This window comes from Schistocerca nitens, chromosome 7 (assembly GCF_023898315.1).
Source record: "Schistocerca nitens isolate TAMUIC-IGC-003100 chromosome 7, iqSchNite1.1, whole genome shotgun sequence".
NCBI lineage: Eukaryota > Metazoa > Arthropoda > Insecta > Orthoptera > Acrididae > Schistocerca > Schistocerca nitens.
The window spans coordinates 385,773,652-385,794,282 of NC_064620.1; the positions used below are offsets into that span (position 1 = coordinate 385,773,652).

Consider the following 20,631-nt stretch of genomic DNA (forward strand, 5'->3'; position numbering starts at 1 on the left):
CAAATATGTATATATATCACAATCTCTTACAATCATGTAGCAACCTGTCTTGCAATAGCATTGATGGTTTTAGGCTAAAGGCACTATAAGTTCAAAACAAAATTAATAAAATGGTGGGTGCATGCTGAAACCAGTGGTACTAAAAGAGTTAAGGGGTTACACCCAACATTCTATGGATGATCTTGTTTGGGAGAGAGCCAAAGGCACATTGTTTGTGGTTGTAATTAAAACTGTCTACTCCTTCTCTATCCTCCTAGTTAAGGACTCTAATTAGTTGCTTTTGAAACTGATGTGCCAGAAAGTATAACAGTGTGCTACCTGTTTCTTTCCATAACTCATTATACAAATCCTCGCCATTTCTCCTACTAGGAGACTTAAGCACATGTAACAAACTCTTCTAAGCTAGGCTTAAACATTCACAGATTCTGTTTAATCAGGAGCTATTGCTTTCATTTCATTGACCATTTACTACTCTGGATACATCTAACAATTCAGAGCTGAAACAAAGTTGTTAATGTGTGTTATCAGAGCAAAATGCATGATATACAACCTTGTGGCTGTATTTGAAGTGTCCTGAACTGAGCAGATAATTTTCCAAGTTTGATCCCTCAAGTCAGTGATTTATTTATCCCATAGTCTGTAAATCACCTTAGAAGGAAACCCACCCCATGATGAAACAACAAGTGTAACTCTATTATCCCTATCAAATGTGGAGTCCTGTGACAGTTTTAATGCCAACCAATGGGAAAAAGTCTCACAGCCTTTTGGTTAATAGTCGCAAAAGCAGTCAAAGAGAACAAAGTAAAGGACATCAATCAACCATTCCACTTGCTCTGGAGATGTTGCCCAGACTATGATGGAGCACTTCTGACAATGATGAAATTAGCAAGCCAGAATATAGAGCTTTTCTGTTCTTGTGCAACAATATCTTGTGTTGTGACGGACTTCAGAGCCCACAATTCTGAGTCCTTTAACTGCCACTTCTCTTTGTACAAACGATTTGGCAGACACTGTGGCTCATGATACTGTACCTGGTCATGACCATATTGCCTTCTGCTCCAGTTTTATGAGAATTTTATGCAACAATGGCTAGATTATGGTTGCTCAATATATGGATCAACAAGACTTACTTTTTGAAGGTTGACAGTTAGGGAAAAGATAGATTGCTATTCTTTATAAAGATGACACACTGATTTGCAGATAGGTGCCATGAAAAGACTGTTACATTAAGTTACCGGCCAAAACATTCACCAGAATAAAGAAACATACATGCATTCACACAAGCAAACACACCTCACACAAACATGGCCACCATCTCTGACCACTCAGTGTAACAGTCTTTTTGTTGTGCCTGTCTGCAACTCAACATGTCATCTTTATGGTGAGTAGGAATTTATCATTTCCATAACTGTCGATATTCCAACCTGGACTTTCCATTATTTGAAAGTTAGTTATCCTATCCAACAGTGACAAGATCAGGCATATCCCAGGTGTCTACAGGAGCAGCCCACAGCAAGCCCCTGTGCTGAGATTGGGGCATTGCTACTTGGAACCTGCTAGTAGCCCTTCATGGTACATGATGGATATGACTCCCTACTGTTTCAGAATCACTGATATACCAAACAGTTGCTTGCCGTTTTGTGTTAGAAATGGATGTGCTTCAGCTATGCAATATGTTTGTTTTCTATATTTAGCTTTTGCTCTTTGCTACTAGTTTCTGGGTTACAGCATCATTCTTGAGAAGCATTCATGCAATCAGTCAGTACATTGGACCGGAATGCAGGAACCCAGCCTGATGGCTTGGCTCATGGTGGAAATGTTTGCTGCAGCCCTGAAATTAGTAGCAAAGAGCAAAATATAAATAAATAAAGAAAGCAGTGGAACATCTATTTCTGAAACAAATGCAACTGTGGAGGAAACCATGAAAAATATTGCTATTCCTGTTCTGGAATGAATTTTCACATTGAAATGCTATTTTAGTTCTGTGCAAAGCTCAACAAAGCAGTACTTGGTATAGGACCAATATGAGTTGAAAAACATGCTTGGAAGTGACTGCTTCCCTGTTTAATGAAAAGTTCTAGAATAATTTTCAATATGTGGAGATACAGGAGAGGCTGCTTTTCCTGGATATCCTTGCAATCTGACATTTCTTTAAGTTTTTTTTGTCTAAGATGATTTTATAATGGAAAGGAAAACTCTCTTGACTACACTGTAGTTTTCCTTGATTGACTGATTGATTGATTTATTCATCTGTAGAACAATATACATTAGATGGATGTTGTCAAATGTTTGTACAATTTTTCTTATTAATATAAACATTCCTCTTACAATATTTTACTTAGCTCTAATTTTCTAATCATATCAAAAAATTGTTATATAATGCAATGTTTATGAACATCAAGCTACAATCTATAATTAAATTTTAAATATTCATTTATAGTGTAGTGGCTATTATTTAGTAAACATTTTTGAGGCCTTGACTAAAGGTGTGGGGATCATTTGCATCTGTTACTTCTTGTGACAGTCTGTTGTACAATTTTATTCCATAGTATAATAAATTATTTTGAGTTTTTGAATGGTTTCTTTTGTTTAGATGTAAACACTGTCTGGATTTGGTTCCATGGTAATGTATTGTGCTGTTAGTGATGTACAGATTAAGATTTTTTTCTTATATGCATGATGTTTTGATAGTTGTAATCACATGGAACTGTCAGAATTTCTAGGTTTTTGAATAAATCTTTACAGTGTGCTCTGTTACAGCTATTTGTTACTATTCATACAGTTCTTTTCTGTATCTTGAAAACAATCTGAATGTTCCCAGCACTAATTCCCCAAAACATTATCCCATAACTGAAGATTGAATGCATATATTCAAAGTAGGCCACTTTGATGCATGAAACGCTGCACATATGTGCAAATATTCACAGGGCATAGTGTGCTGATGATATCTTCCTTGCCAAAAATCTCACATGTTCTGTCCATTTAAACAGACAGTCTACATTTATCCCCAAGAAGCTGGTATCAGTTACACAATCCACTACATCATTCTTTACTTATAATGTAGTATAATTGGTTTTTATTTTTATTTAGTCTGAAGTTTATACAGTCTGTCTTTTCCACATTTAAAGTTACTGTATTTCTTAATGACCAGTTGTTGACATCTCTGAGAACTTCATTGGCTTTTTCTGCTAACTGAGTTGAATTTTTGTCTGTAATCACTACAGTGCTGTCATCAGCGTTGTGTTCACAGTATATATTTATCAAATGAATTTACTGTGATTAATGCAATGTTACATGCAATCTCAGGGTGACTGGTGTAGGTGACGTATATTTGGTCTTTTATTTTCTTGTCTGATCTAATTCCCTGTGCACCATTCGATCTATACAATGCTTGTACACAGATGAAGAAGTAGTTCAGAACATCCAGGACACTCTTCTCTAACTACAAGAGATGAATAAGGAGATGTCCTTCTGTTGGGTTCCAGAGGATATGGGAATGCAGGGAAACAAAGAAGTAGAATTAGCAGAAAAATCTCTGAAAATCCTATTATTCATTTAGTACCATCTCATTACATTCCATTGGTCCACTGTTGAGACACACGGTCATGTATCATTGGGAAGAAATGTGGCTCCCTATTTAACAGATGATATGATAAATGAAGTACAATTTATTTTGTACATAATGAGGAGGCCATATGTTCTGGAGTTGTCATTTAGCCTTCTCTTTGTTTCTTTAGTCATTTTTTTACTATTTTATAAAACAATTATTATTTCCTATTTGAGTGACTCTTCAGTGAATGTGAACAAAAATTGAGAGTAATGAGAATGACCTGAAGAGAATTTGTGTTTTGCCCCATTTTAGTCCTTAATGTCAGTATTTTCTTTGCTCACACCTAACTTGTTGACAGAAGTTTATGCAGCCAGATAGTGAAAGAATGGGGTGTTTATCTTAAATTAGCCTAAGAATCATTTGTCCTATGTTAATGAAATTTTCAGGAATTCTTTACAGTAGACCTTTATTACATTTAAAACAGACATGAAAATGTAAAAAAAAAATCTTTCACTGTGCTTTGAGACAATCTTTGAAAAAGGTCTATAGTACAGCCTCTTCCTGTGAGTTTCATCAATTCTGTTATGAATAGCATGTCGATATTTAAATGTGCTTCTTTCTCTGTCCTCTCACTGATGTGATAAACAATACATGCATTTTGTATTGAAACAGTCTTTAGCATTCTAAACATTTTCATGCACCATTTTCCTTTCCACGAGAAAGCTTTGTTTAGATGATGAAGTTGTGTTGTCCATTATCAACATATGGTAGAGGCATACAGTTTTACTTGTGAGACTGGATCTGGTGATGCGTGGGTGAATTACTGTGTAAGTGGGTACTCAGGTTCCTGGCTTGTGGGTTAAGTATTAAAACTTTTTAACCACATTTGTCTTAAATTATTTCTCAAATAAATGAGATTTAAATCCATCTTAACACACAGAGTTATAGTGGAGTGTGAAAATTGTGCGAGCTCATGTGAACTATAGCTACAGTTGCTCTCATTTCAGCCTTGTATGGAGAGTCCTTTTTTGTGCTCACCTGATAAGAGGTACATTTTTCAGAGGAGTTACTATTATCTTAAAGCTGCTGAACAACACAAAAAAGTCTGATATTAATTTATAACATTATTAAGTTTATTACTAAGTATATAACATATATGAATACTTAAAATATGTTTTAACAGTTATGAAAAGGATAGACTGCTAATACGGTACCATAAAGATAACATGTTGAGTTGCAGACATGCACAGTGAAAAGTCTGTTACACACTGAACTTTGAGCCAAAGCCTTCTTCAGAAAAGAAGGGAAAACACACACATTAACACAAGCAGGCACTCATCGTACACAAATGACTACCGAAGATAGTGGATGTGTGTGTGAGGTGTGTCTGCTTACGTGAATGTGTAAATGTTTTTCTTTTCTTTTCTGAAGAAAGGCTTAGCTGGAAGGTCTGTTTGTAATAATCTTTGTGTTGCACCTATATGCAGCTCAACACATCATCATTAACTCAGTAGCAATTGATCCTTTTCATAATTTTTGATATTCCAATATGGACTTTCTACTCTTTAATATATATTTTAATTCTAACAGGTATGTTTTGTTGAGAGAATGGATCTAATAAAATCGGGTCAAGACGGTAATGAAGAGATGATAGATTTAATGATCACATTTCATCCTTTGGATTTTTTAGTAAAGCTTGGCTACAGTGCAGAAGAAGCAGCTCTGATATCTCAAGATGAAGAAATAAAATGTAGACTTTATGCAGCTATTCGAGAGGTAAAAAATAAGTAAATACAGTAGAACTCATGTCCCTTTGCTACCAGTTGATTCACATTTTAAAAGCTCCCCAAAATACTTCCATCAGTTGAGAATTATATACACACTGACATAAATGGAAAGTATTACACTTTAAAACAATAGTCTGACACAACAGTCTCACTCTTAGCAGACTTGTTGAGATAATTATCACATAATGGGCACCAAATGGTTTAAACTTTCATTATATTCAAGCCTGATGTCCATTACCAACATCAGCATAAGGTGTGAATCTTGTATTCATGTAACATTGAAGTAAACAGCCTCCAAATATCATATGGAGGTGTTAGTTCATGAAAGTATACATCTTTCCATCACATCCTATACATGCTCTGTGCGGTGACAAATGAAGGGAGGGGACAATCCAGTCAAGGACCAATAACTTTTTCAAGGTGTGTGTGTGAAGTGAACTGCAATGTGAGGCCATGCATTATGTTGCAAGAGTATGCCATTTTATATCATGGTCATGAAAGGTATGAAAATGAGCAAGGTTTACCAGTCTTGCCACATCATCCTCCTACCAAATCAGTCCTGCTGTTATATCCAATAGTTTCCAACACTGTCCTTGGAGAGACATTGTCTCAAGAACAGCTGCTTCCTGTGACTTTTCTCACTGGATTATCTATGAATACAATGGCATCAGTCTGACCACCATATAAGAAAGACTTATCACTGAACACCACTGAAATCCTTTCAGTGTCCCAGATGAATTTGGCTATAAACCATGCAGATCTCTGTTGTCTCTGGTGTGATTTCATGGGGAAACAATGCATGGCAATCTATGATTTCAATCCAGCTTTTAGGTGTTGCTGACCGTTTGTAGTGACACTCTGCCTGTAATTAGTGCTTGCTTAAGACTAATCACTGAATATCACCAGAATCCTTTCAGCACCCCAGGTGATTCTTGCTATAAACCATGCAGATCTCTGTTGTCTTTGGTGTGGTGTCAGGGGAGAATGATGCATGGCAACTTCAGATTGAAACCCAGCTTTCAGTAATCTATTGCTAGTGGTTTGTGGTGACACACTACCTGTAACTTTTGCTTCGCTTTTCCTGTTTCCATCTGTTTATTTTACAGACTGCTAACTAACTACTAACCTACAAAATTCTCACGATGTAGTCCTGAAAGAACGTGTCCCATCTGCTCATGCAATACTGATGCTTTGATTTCATCTTGTCATTACTTGTTCCACAGTCATTCTACTACAGTAAGTATGCTACTTCGATTTCCTTCATGTCAATGATTCAACATTTCTTCAAGTCTGAAAAATGACAATAAGCTGCACATGCACGTTCTCTGTGCAAGCTGTGTTGCCATCTCCGCCTAAAAGATTCCAGTAATGTTAGACACACTGTAATGTAACCATATGTACCTGTGCTTATCTGCCGTTGGTAGCTGCACCTCTGTAAAATCTGGCAAAAAATAGTTGCCAAAAATAGGCTATTGTCAATGATGTCGCTATACCATGTTTACAGTTCAAACACTTTATTTGCACTCTGAATGCTGAATGAACTGCTGTTCATGGGCAGATTGAGTCTCATATATCATTATTTATGCACAGATAAACAGCAAGCCACATACTACACTCATTTGATATCCTATAATGTGATTGTACAAGTACAGTAACCTGACATTGATCGGCACAAAAGTTCATATGTGGCAAAAAAAAAAAAAAAAAAAAAAAAAAAATAACATAGTCATGGAATTACATTCTTAAATCACTGTTCTTGGAATCTAACAGTAAACTCAGTATGAAAATAGTATGTACCACAAGTAACTATTGGAAGAGTCACTGTTCATATTCTGATCCAACTGTGATAGTGAACATTATTGAAGATAAACACAGTTTACAAAATTAATTACCAATTCATCATCAATCATTAAGAACAGTCAGGTTGTAACTCATTGCAAAGATGACACACTGAATTGCAGACAGGCACATTTAAAAGACACTTACACATTTAGCTTTCAGCCAAAGCCTTCTTCAGAGAAGGAAAGCACACACAATCTTTCACGCTAGGAAGCACAACTCATACACAGATGAATGCCGTCTCCTGCAGATGAGACCATAATGAAACTGACATGTAGAACAGAAGCAGCAGTCTGGAAGGGGAAGGCATAGCCAGGTATATTTGGTGGAAGAGAAGACCACTGTTTGGTGGAGCATGCAGGGACGAAACTGGCAACAGGTACTGCAGTGGGATGTTGCAAGGCAGGTAGGTGTGATGGGGTGGGGGACAAATGAGGAGTGAAGAAGGAAAGGAGCAGGGAAGGGCAAAGGTGGGTGGGTGTGTTGCCCAAGGGCAGCCCACAAAGAGAGTGAGGGGGTGAGAATAGGGACAAGGGGTGGAAACTGTTGGATGGAGGGTGTTGGGACAGTACGTTACCACAGGTTGAGGCTGGGATAAGTTTGGAAGCAGAGAATATGTTGTAAGGAAAACACTCATCTGCACTGTTCAGAAAAACTGGTGATGGAGGGGAGGATCCAAATGACCTGCATTGTGAAGCAGCCATTGAAATCAAGCATGTTATGTTGAGCTGAATGTTGTGTGACAGGGTGGTCTACTTCTCTCTTGGCCAAAGTTCAACAGTAGCCGTTCGTCCAGGTGGGCAGCTGGTTTGTAGTCATACTAATATAAAAAGCTGTGTAATGATTGTAGCAGAGCAGGCTTATGGCTGTTGTGACAGGTGGCCCAGCCTCTGATAGTGTAGGATATACCTGCAACAGGGCTGAAATAGGAAGTTTGATATCACATAATAGACTGTCAAACATGAACTCTAGGTGAAACTTGACACATTTTATGACTTGTTGTTTATGCTAACTTGTCTGTGGTATATCTCCCTGTTCTGCAGACATAGCTGTTGCTCCTTTCAAATGCATCACAGACTAATTTAAATGGCTTCCAGCGCCCTCTCTTTTACAAGTTTACAAAAATGGAAATGAGTGTATGGCATCGTTGGCTGGGAGGCCCCTTTCAGGGAAGTTTGGCCGCCAAGTGCAAGTTGTATTTCACTTGATACCACATTGGGTGACTTGTGCACCAGAGATGAGAATGAAATGATAATGAGGACAACACAACACCCAGTCCACAAGCAGAGAAAATCCCCAACTCGGCCGGGAGTTGAACCTAAGCCCTCTTGCATGAGAGGCAAGCACGCTACCACCCAGTTAAGCAGAAGGATGCAAGTTTACAATAATTAAGACTGAAGTTAGCTATTGTTGTTTGCTGGCTTTTTGCAAATTAAAATTAAAGTTTTACATTCCTGAATAACTGAGGAATAGGACATTCACCTGAAAGTGAACTTTTAGATACACCAATATTTGCTGTGGAATTGTGCTGTCCAGCTTGCCAAAACATGGCGTTCATTTCCAGTAATAATGTTTTAGTTTAAAACTCTACTCCAGAATTAAATGAATTGCAAAAGTTGATAACATATGTTCAACATTAGCTTTATAAATGCTGCAGTCCTTAACATGGCTTTTTCATCTACTTTATCAGGAAGCTGACAAGTGGGTATATGTTTGCATGTAAACAATGTTAATGAAGTTTTGTATTACCAGTATTTGTAATTAGCACAGCTTTCAGGTAAACTAATTGGCTCATTAACTTCTGGTAGCCAAAGAAATGTAATAAATACTAAAGATAAGTTTGAAAAACCCTGTGTCGATATTTTAGATTTTTATATACTGTATGCATGTCATAAAAATAATGCTGCTGAAGATGTTTGCAAAAGAGATAATTTTGGGGAAAGAAAAATGTAGCTGGAAGATGGAATCCACCTGCTTTTTTACAACACCCAATAGCTATTATGTACTTACCTCATTTTCCATCTCTAGGAATGGCCATTTTCTGTACTGAGGATAAGCTTACACAAAATTGAAACTTTATTTGACATGTCCCATAGGCTTCAAAATACAGAGTATCAATTTGCTAGCATGTGATAGCTGTGTACTTCATGCAAACTTCCCATTTCCATTCATATATAATACAGAATTAGACAGTTAAATGTGCCTACTGCTGAGATAATGAAAAATATCTGTTGCATTCCTGATAGATATGAATCACAAAGCATGTCAAAACTTACAGCTCCCTGAAACTCAGAATTCAGGAGTGTTTTAGGCATTACATTTCCTGTGCAACAGATTTCAGCTACAAAATATGGTAAGTAGGTAAGACACCATTGGCAGTCATAGATGAAGTAAAAGTGATATGAAAGTGTCAATCATGTCAAATTCTGCCACACATTGTTATGCAATTTGGAAGGTGAATGAACTCCTCTTTTCATATTATTATTAGTATTCTCCGTGGTATACATTCTCTGTAAAGAAACAGCAACTGCCCCATAGTTGGAGTAATATGAGACATAGGGCTGTAGATGGATGGATGCTAAAGTAAATGTGTTTGTCTGGCAAAAGAGTGCAACATCAAGCCTTCAATGACTATCATAGTAGAATCTGATTAAAATGACAATCATAAAACCCAAACATATTCTGGTTACGTTTAATGGCTTTCAGTGGCATCTAATTTATTTGTGCAGACACTTGAGTGTTAAAGGTACTGAAACTGAGGACAACAAAGTACAAGCTGATTCCATTTTCCAGATGTTCCTTTACAAAGGAGGATTCAGGAGTACTAGCTTGATCAGTGAGCTGGCCTGTCTGTGGATGGTTTTTAGGCAGTTTTCCATCTGCCTCAGTGAATGTGGGCTGGTTACCCTTATTCCGCCTCAGCTACACTATGTTGGTGATTGCTACGCCAACAAGTTCTTCATGTACACGTACACCAACATTATTCTGCCACCCAAACATAGGGGTTACACTTGTCTGGTGTGAGACATTCCCTTGAGGGGAGGGGGGGGGGGAGCCTTCAGAGGGGTGAAGTGGACTGACTGCAGTAGTCATCGTGGTGTTGTGGACCACTGCGGCTGCAGCATGGACGGAGTCTCTCCGTTGTTTCTAGGCTCCCGGTTAGCATACAATACAATACAATACAATACTACCTTGATATGATTCTTGCACCAATGCAAAAATGAGTGATATAATTTGTGTCAGCGGCACTGAGAAACAGCTGCAATTGCTAAAATTATATGATGCTCTGGAGCCTGATAGAAACCCTGCTAGTTTCTTTACAGAATTTGTGCTTGGTTTAGTCCCTGTTTTAACCATAATACACTGTAAATTCCTCAAACTAAAAACTGTACTCAGTAGTTAAAAGAAAGTATGTCTCTCTCATTTACAAATTATTTAGTAGAATCGATCCATTAACCAACCGTCCAGTATCATTGACAACAGTCTACTGTAGAATCTTAAAACGTTATGTTAGCACAAATGTAATGAAGCATATCAAATAGAGTGACTGTTTCCATGTATGATTTGCTGCAGTATCATATCAATGTTTATAAAACAAATCGCAATCATATGGAGTATCAAATAAAATTGGATTGAGGAAGGAGGATCCAGCATGTATTTGAGATGGAGAATCATCAATGGATGTAGAAAATAACTTCAAGCATACCCCAGGGAAGTTTGTTGGAATCATTGCTGTTCATATTGTTAATTCATGACTGACATATGATGTTAATAGTGAACTCAGCTTTCTGCAGGGGATGCAGTTATCTGTAATAAAGTACCATCTGAAAGACGTTGCAAGAAAATTTAATCCTTAACTCACAAGGTGACTTTTCTGCATTTTATATTACAAGGTGTGGTTTCTGAGACCCCTATGTTTAAAATGTGATTCAGGGTATAAAAACTTTTGTGTAAGTTATAAAACATTTATTTTCACAATTATTTCAATGCTCTTTAAATACTGCTTGTTGATTTTATTTCACTAAATAAAGCTTGCTTTGTTTTTCTTTTTATCACACTAAATTACATACTTTCATGTTGTGTTTTAAACAGTACACACAAAAAACTCTCAGAGAATTTAATTTTGCATTCTGAAAAATTATAGTATCTCTTTAGGACATAAATTTTCACATAGAACTGAATTCCAGCATTTAAACTTGCACATAAAAATTGCACTCAACAGGAAAAAAAAGGTCTGTAAGACTTACATTCAGTACTGGGCTCTACATCTTCATTTATCACCACTCATAACACATCTGATGTTAACTAACACTTTCAAGTATTTTATTGGAGAAACAGAAGGTCCCATCACCATTGTCCTGAAGTTGCTCTGAATGATCCTCTTGTTCACCAGCAGAATTGCGATCACTGGCTATTGCATAATCACCATCTTTTTTGTCTATTTCTTGATCTACACTATGTGATGAAAAGTGTGGTGTCACCGCCAGACACCACACTTGCTAGGTGGTAGCTTAAATCTGTCGCAGTCCATTAGTACATGTCGGACCCGCGTGTCGCCACTGGCAGTGATCGCAGACCGAGCGCCACCACACGGCAGGTCTCGAGAGACGTACTAGCACTCGCCCCAGTTGTACGACGACGTTGCTAGCGACTACACTGACGAAGCCTTTCTCTCATTTGCCGAGAGACAGTTAGAATAGCCTTCAGCTAAGTTAATGGCTACGACCTAGCAAGGCGCCATTTGTACCATTGCATGTACCTCAAGATAGAGTCTCACTTGTATCATCCAGAATGCTGTATACCAAAGGACAATATAAAAGTTAAGTGTTCTAGTAGCTACGTTCTTTTTTTTATCACATTCATTACGAATCCTGTTCCAGACTTAACGCCAGACGGCGTGAGTTGACGCATGCCCTTTCGGCTACTTCACTGTGGACTGGCTGCCTTAACAGTCCACTACATTGGCGACGAGTCTAAAAAGGGACTTTAGCGTTCGTATTGTATTAATTTGCTTGTGTCATGGCTTCGCCACATTCTCCAGATGTACTGTCCGAATTTTATCGCTTGCAGAATCAGCAGACGCAGGTGTTATTGGATGCCCTTGGACAGCTCATCCAGGGTCAGCGTGCACTGCCGCCCGATGCGGCCGCCGCCGCTTCACTGCTACCGCAGCCACAACATGCGGTTGCACCCCCGTTTCGTAGCTTTGATGCAGCCGTTGAGTCTTGGACGGAATGGTCCCGACAATTTGAATTTCATCTCGCCGCCTACAGAATTCAAGGTAATGAGCGGCAGCCTTTTTTGCTTTCGTGTGTCGGTGTGTCCACCTACCATGTGATAGTGAAATTGTTTCCCCGGCGCGACGTAGCAACTCTTTCATACGAAGAAATTTTGTCTGCTTTAAAAAGTATCTGGACACCTGGCTGAAAATGACTTAGAAGTTTGTGGCACCCTCCATCGGTAGTGCTGGAATTAAATATGATGTTGGCCACCCTTAGCCTTGATGACAGCTTGTAGGCATATGTTCAATCAGGTGCTAGAAGGTTCCTTGGGGAATGGCAGCCCATTCTTCAAGGAGTGCTGCACTGAAGAGAGGTATCAATATCAGTTGGTGAAGCCTGGCATAAAGTCAGCGTTCCAAAATATCCCAAAGGTGTTCTATAGGCTTCAGGTCAGGACCCTGTGAAGGCCAGTCCATTAAAGGGATGTTATTGTCAGGCACCACAGGCTGGGCATTATGAACAGATGCAATCATCATGCCTGAATTGCTCTTCAACAATGGGAAGCAAGAAGGTGCTTAAAACATCAGTGTAGGCCTGTGCTGTGATAGTGTCATGCAAAACAACAAGGGGTACTAGCTCTCTCCACGATTTGTCTCTCCACACAACATTTTTCCACTGCTCAATCATCCAATGTTTACAATCCTTACATCAAGCAAGGCCTCATTTGGCATTTACCGGCATGATGTGTGGCTTAAGAGCAGCCACTCAACCATGAAATCCAACTTTTCTCACCTCCTGCCTAACTGTCATAGTACTTGCAGTGGATCCTGATGCAGTTTGGAATTCCTGTGTGATGGCCTGGATAGATGTCTGGCTATTACATATTATGACCCTCTTCAACTGTCAGCAGTCTCTGTCAATCAACAGATAGTGTACCTAATATGAAAAATGTATGTTTTTGTGGGTGACTGGATACTTTATTTATTTATTTGTCCATATAAATCTCTTTTTCAGTACATACATTGTACGCAGGATATTGGACAGAAAACCTTTTTAGCTATTGGTTTTTCAAACATCAAACATACATTATTTAAAAATTTTATGAAAAATTGGGTCTATACAGTTAATAATTACAAATTTTTGAAATACTATTTATTTATAACTTATTTCTACAATTAAAGATAATAATTACATTTTTTCTTGTGTAAGATACTGTGAGATTGAATAGTAGCAGTTTTCCAGAAGGTAGGTTGTCACAGACTTTTTAAAGCTTTGTATTTCAGGAAGAGATTTTATATGTCGTGCTAATCTGTTGTAAAGTTTTGTTACTTCATGATATACACCTTTTTGGCATAATGTGGTGTTACAATGATTAACATGTATGTCACTGTCTGATCTGGTACTGTAATCATGGACACTTTTGTTTTGAGGAAAAAGGTTTTCTTTTCTCAGTATGCTTTTTTGACATACATGACTTCTTCCACTATATAAGTACAGGGAAGAGGTAGAATCTTTAGATCTTTAAAGAAAGGTTTGTATAGTTTTCTGATGCTCACTCATTTCATTATTCTTCTAATTGCCTTTTGTTTCCGGAAAACGTTATGGCCTGGCATACATTTCCCCAGAAAATGATACTGTACTTCAGTATTGAATGTACACGTGCAAAGTATACAGCCCTAACAGTTTCAGCACTAGTACTTTTGCAGAGAATTCTTACTACTTAGCTCATTTTTGCTAGTTTTGAATTTAGGGATGTGACATGAGTGCTCCATTTAAGTTTTTCCTGGATATGAATCCCAAGAAATTTAGTTTCATTGACAGCACTAATGTTTTGGTTATCTATACATATTACAGGTTGTGCCGGATTTTTATTTTGATCAGTGTGGAAATTCATGAGTACCGTATTTTGGGGATTAACTATTAGCCTGTTTCTGGTAAAGCATTCAGACACTCTTTTTGTAATATCTTTTCCCTTCAATCAATAGACTGGTGTTATCTCTAAACAGTACTGATTCAGAATCCCTTACGTGTGATGGGAAATCATTAATGTAGACCAAAAAAAGAAAGGGACCTAAAATGGAGCCCTGTGGAACACCATGTCTTAGTCCACGTGGTTCTGAAAGGTGTACCTGGAGTTCATTTCCTTCCATGTACTTAATTTCAGTTACCTGAGAGCGATATTCCAAATATGATTTAATCTACTGATTTGGCACACCTCTTACACCATACCATTCAAGCTTTCTTAGGAGTATAGAATGATCAACCACATCAAAAGGTTTTGTTAGGTCCAAGAATAAACCTGAGATATTTCTGTGGTTGTCCACTGCATTTAAGACATGGTTTATCAGATTGAAAGTGGCTGTTTCAATTGACCTCTGTGGTCTGAAGCCATGTTGTCATCCAGAAATAATGTTATTCTTGTCAAAGAATGTAATTTGTTTTCAAAGGAACACTTTTTCAATAATTTTTGAAAACCCTGACAATAGAGACACAGGCCTATAGCTACCCATACCATGATGATCAACTTTTTTATATTGAAACTGTTTGCAACTGCCCTAGGGTCAGTGGCATTATTTCATCATGTGATATCACAATATTTTTGTGAGTTGTCTCCTTCGCCGTAAGATCCTGCACAGCGTTCCATGTGATCTTAGTTTTATTGGATAGCTTCATAATATATTTGTCATTTTCCTTCATTTTTGCCTCTTTTGTGACTTTTGATCACATAGTGTATATCATGGACATCTTCATCTGTGCACCAACTAATAACTTTGACAAACTTAGAGTTGTTAAAACTGACACATTCCTGTGAACACATTGTGTACTATACTGTAGGAAATACACTGATCAGCCATAACATTATGATCACTGACCTACTATCAATATAAACCCATACAGTTGATAGCAGCATCACCTGGCAAGGAATGACCTAGTTAGACACATACATGGTGCAAGTAATATCAGTGAGCATTCTGTCTGTGTGTAGGATGGAGAAGGTGCACACTCTATTTGAGTTTGACCAAGGGCAGATTGTGGTGGGCTGGTGGCTCACCATGAGCATTTTGGAAATTTCGTGACTTGTCAGGTGTTTAAGGAGTGCTGTGGTGAATCCCTTCAACAAATGGCAAAACTAAGGTGAAACCACATTCCAAAGTTGAGTGGCTGGACAGCCACCCCTCATTACAGATGTTGGATATTGTAGGCTGGGCATACTGGTAAAACAAGACAGGTAGCAAACTGTGATGGAATCAGCATCAGACTTTAATGATAGGCAGAGTACAAGTGTGATTGAACACTCAATGCAGAGAAAATTCCTAATAATGAGCTTCCACAGACAATGACCCAAGCATTTGTCAATGTTAACACTGTAACATTGGGAACTATGACTGAAATGGGCACATGACCACACATGACCATATAATGAGTCACCCTCCTCTAAAATTAACTTTTTTTTATAGAAGTAACTGATTCCATGTATTATATCGATTCTTGCATAGGTTAAAATCATCTCAGCTCTTTCACTAACAGAATTCAAATGATTTTGTATATGATGTCTTATATCTCAGATTAAAATGTATAAAAAAAGAAGTAAATGTGTTACAATCAATATGTACTAACAGTTAAAATTACTCTTCTTTTAAGAATAATTGAAATTACAGAACTTCTGCTATACTTAAATTTCATATTATTAATTGCACAATCAAATGCTAATTATTAAATTTGTTTCTGGATTTGTTTATAAAATAATGATATAATTTGGTAAAGAGTCTCTGTGCCATAGCATGGAAAAGAAGACTGCACAGAAAAACCCTGCTCCCAAGAGGGGGCCATTAGTTTTGTGAGTCAGTGAGTCCGCTGACCAACCAAAGAAAAATCGAGAAGATGAGTCGAAGCCTGTCCCCCCTTTGTACATCAAATGCACAGGCAGGTGGACAGCACTATTCAACTTAACGATGAGCTGCACGAAGAATGAAGTGGTCTACAAGTCTGTCAATTCAGACTCGCTGATCTGTGTTTTGGCAGCAAACGTGGCTGACCACAGATCTATGACGAGCATTGTTACCACCCATTCACCGACGTACCTCCTGCACCTGAGAAGACGCCTTCTCCTGTAAGAATGAAGACAACCAAGGCACTCCTAAGGGGGCTGCCTTGGTGCTGCAGCAAGACAGCAGTTGAAGAAGGGCTGCAGCGAGCTGGTTTCAGTAACACACCCACAATGTTGCACAACCAGACAAATAAGAAGAGACTTCCACTCTGTGCCATGACCATGCATACAGCCAATGGCAGGGGCAACATCTTCACGTTGTGGAAGCTGCTGGGCTTCCCTGTTATGATAGAAGCTCTCTCATCTAGCACGGACCCTCACTCTGATTGCTTCATGTGCAGTGTGAGGGCCGTCGCTAAGTGTTGTTGCAATGTGGCAAGGTGCGTCGACTGCTCCAGCAAGCACAACAGCTGCACCTGCAACTGTGACAGAGAAGTGCTGCCAACTTGTGCCCAATGTGGCAGACCACACACAGCCAACTGGCATGGCTGCACAGCTTTTTCAAGCCACAGCCATGCTGAAGGTGGTAGGGGGGCTGCAGCTGCACCAAAGTAGTGCAAAATATGCCGATAGTGACAATGATGGGCAAAACACAGCCTGGCTCAGCTGAGAGACAGTGCACAAGCAGCTTCCTTGCCAGCAGTGGGGATGGATGAGATGCAGTCACGCCGCTGAGAAGAACAGTGGTGTCGACTTCCGCAACTGCCACGGAGGAAGCCACAGCGTCCTCAAAGCTATCATGGCAGCAGAGAGAGCTGCCTCCACAGCTGCCCTGGCTTATGATAAAAATGATGGCTTGAGGCAACTGCATGCAATCCTTTCCCAAGGACTACAATCAGCTGAAGTGGTGCAAACGTCGGCAAACACTCCTGAACCCGTGCAGAAGAGCTTTAAGGTGCCTGCACTTGCAACTTCTTCAGCAGCACCACGGGAGAATAATGCCAAGAACACATCTGTCCCCCTAAAAGTAATGGCAGTGATGTTGAAAACCATGGAGGTGACCAGTGTGAGGGAAAAAGAAGACAAGCAGGCAGCACACATTGCCCATGCGTGACAGAACAGCCAGCAGCTCCCTAAGGAACATACAGTGCAGTATGCTCAGCAAGCAGAGCTGCTCAAGTAGCAGCTGCAACAAAACTGCACCATGCAGTAAACAAGAGATTTGAGCCAACAGTGAGCTCCTGCCATTCACCATCAGCCTGATGATGCAATGCCAAGTCACTAATGACGTGGTGCAGCAGAGAGCTTAAAGCAGCGCACTGCACTGCCACACAGGACGCTTTCCACTATAATGATCTATGGCTCTGACATGGTATCAATGCATGATACACACTGCTAACAAAACCTACCCTTGCAAGACCTGTCACAGGAAGCAAGTAATCCACTACTGCTCTCATGACCCAACTCCACTATTGCAGAGGTTTTTTTCTCATGGCTCTTGCCTTGGCACTTTTTTTCCTCTGCACTTCAAACTGATACCCTTCATACAATTTTTTACCCAATCTATCTCCAGATGAGCACATATTAATGGTTAACCTTAACCAGACGTATGCAAACATAGCAGTACCCACATCAGCAGAGAGCTCACTTAGTGAACACTAACTGTTATGCAGAGATGGCTGTAAATATTTTGTGTTGGGCATCATGCTGGTGTGGGCATCGAGGGGCTCCACCTTTTTTTTCTTTCGTTCTAATTTTTTTTTATTTTAGAAAAGAAGAGCTTAATGCAAATATGAAATGTAATAGTCTCAGTCATAGATATAACAGATAGAAGGCTTCAGTTTGTTCATAGTATTCTGGGGAAAATGCAGACAATCCACAAAATGTTTGCCCAAAAATCTCTGTCAGGCCCATCTTAAAATACTGCTCAAGTTTGTGAAACCCATACCATATTGGACTAAAAAGTGATATTGAATATATACAAAGGAAGGAAATACAGAATTGTTTGATCCTCGGTAAAGTGCCACCTAAATGCACAAGAACCTGAAATGGCAGATACTTCAAGATGGACACTATAAAGTTCTTATCCAAATTCGGGATTATTAATGAAATATTTTAACTATGATATCCATCACATTTGTAAATAACGTAAAATTCAGTCATCTATGTACCACTATTCATTTCATAAAACACATTGGCCTCATATCATTTTAGTGGTTGGTTGGTTGGTTTGGGGAAGGAGACCAGACAGCGTGGTCATCGGTCTCATCGGATTAGGGAAGGATTGGGAAGGAAGTCGGCCGTGCCCTTTCAGAGGAACCATCCCGGCATTTGCCTGGAGTGATTTAGGGAAATCACGGAAAACCTAAATCAGGATGGCCGGACGCGGGATTGAACCGTCGTCCTCCCGAATGCGAGTCCAGTGTTTAACCACTGCGCCACCCCGCTAGGTCATTTTAGTGCTCTTTAGTAATAATGATGTTGATAATAATAATAATAATAATAATAATAACAATAATAATAATAAACCCCGTGGAGGCCTGGGAAAAGAATAGGCCTCCGGTATGTTCTGCCAGTCGTAAAAGGCGACGAAAAGAACAAACAACTAATAGGGCTAAACTCCCTTTTAGTGTGATTAGTTGGTTCAGGACAGAACTAATGGAGCCTTGGACAAGTGCTGTCATGGTCGGGGTCGACGCTTGAACCCTATGCCTGCCCACAATGGTAACGACACTGCTAGCCACACGGAAAATGATTTAAATCCAAACAGAGGTGTTTTGCAGGACATGCTTCCTCCAACCACCCTAGAAGGAAAACAAAGACAGAGGATGAGATGGTCTGATGAAGTTAACCAACACCTCATGTTCTGTTATTACCAAGCAACGAAATTAGGAACCAACACAACTGGATATAGATCACAAGTATACACAACATTTATTACCAGATACCCAGAATTAAAATTTTTAACAGAACGACGACTAGCTGATCAGATCCGTTTCATAAAAAAAAATAGCAGGATACCCCAGTCAGAATTAGAAAACATCAAACAACAAGTACAACAAATACTGGAACAAAATAATGTACAGTCAGAAGAAGAAGAAAATACAGTAATGGACTCAAACACCCCAGAGCAAACAAACCAAGAACAACACGCATCAATTAAACAATCAGAGGAAAACAAAATCTTAAGACAGCCACCAGAACAAGCACAAATAGAACACGAAGTGACACACATGTTAGATATAGAAGAAAAATTTCAGCTGACATATATAGAATACAAAGACACAAATACAGACATTAGACCATTCTTGCATAGATCACCAAATAACCCACAAGTCGAAACAACAATAACAACTATCAACACAATCATACACAACAAAATAAATGAAAATATAACTATGGAAGAGTTACAACTACTGGTTTATATAGGAGCACTCACTACACTAAATATACACACCAGGCAGAGATCAGAACCAACCAACACACAGAAGAAACCCACAAAACCAGCATGGCAACACAGGCTACAGATCAGAATAGAAAAACTTAGAAAAGACATCGGACAGCTAACACAATTTATAAGAAATGAAATATCAGACAAAAAACGAAAAAGGTTAGGTAAAATCTTACAACAAGAAGCGATAGAGCAATTAGATGAAAAGAAGCAAAAATTACAAGCATTGACCAAATGATTTAGAAGATACAAAAAAAGTGAAAATAGAAGGAAACAAAACCAAACATTCAACACAAACCAAAAGAGATTTTACCAGACAATAGATAACACACACATTAAAATAGACAATCCACCAAACATAACAGAAATGGAACACTTCTGAAGCAACATATGGTCAAACCTGGTACAACATAACAGACATGCTTGGTGGATACAAGCAGAAACAGACACATACAAGATGATACCACAAATGCCTGAAGTGGTAATTTTGCAACATGAAGTCACCCGAGCAATTAATTCTACACACGATTGGAAAGCCCCTGGAAAAGATAAAATATCATGGCTAAAGAAGTTCACCTCAACACATTCACATCTAACATTGTTTAACATATCTGATGTGACTTACCAAACGAAAGCACTGGCACGTCAATAGACACACAAACAAAAACAAACATACACACAAAATTCAAGCTTTCGCAACAAACTGTTGCCTCATCAGGAAAGAGGAAAGGAGAGGGAATGATGAAAGGATGTGGGTTTTAAGGGAGAGGGTAAGGAGTCATTCCAATCCCGGG

The 20,631-nt window shown here is 38.8% G+C and overlaps 1 protein-coding gene across 1 annotated transcript in view; it reads left to right on the top strand.

Annotated features, from left to right (window-relative positions):
* Positions 1-20,631, top strand: part of LOC126195254 (uncharacterized) — a 273,114-nt gene that overhangs the window by 119,957 nt on the left and 132,526 nt on the right. Inside the window, exon 6 of the mRNA XM_049933780.1 lies at positions 5,141-5,326. Coding sequence (XP_049789737.1) covers positions 5,141-5,326 — 186 coding nt within the window. The remainder of the gene's footprint in view (positions 1-5,140; positions 5,327-20,631) is intronic.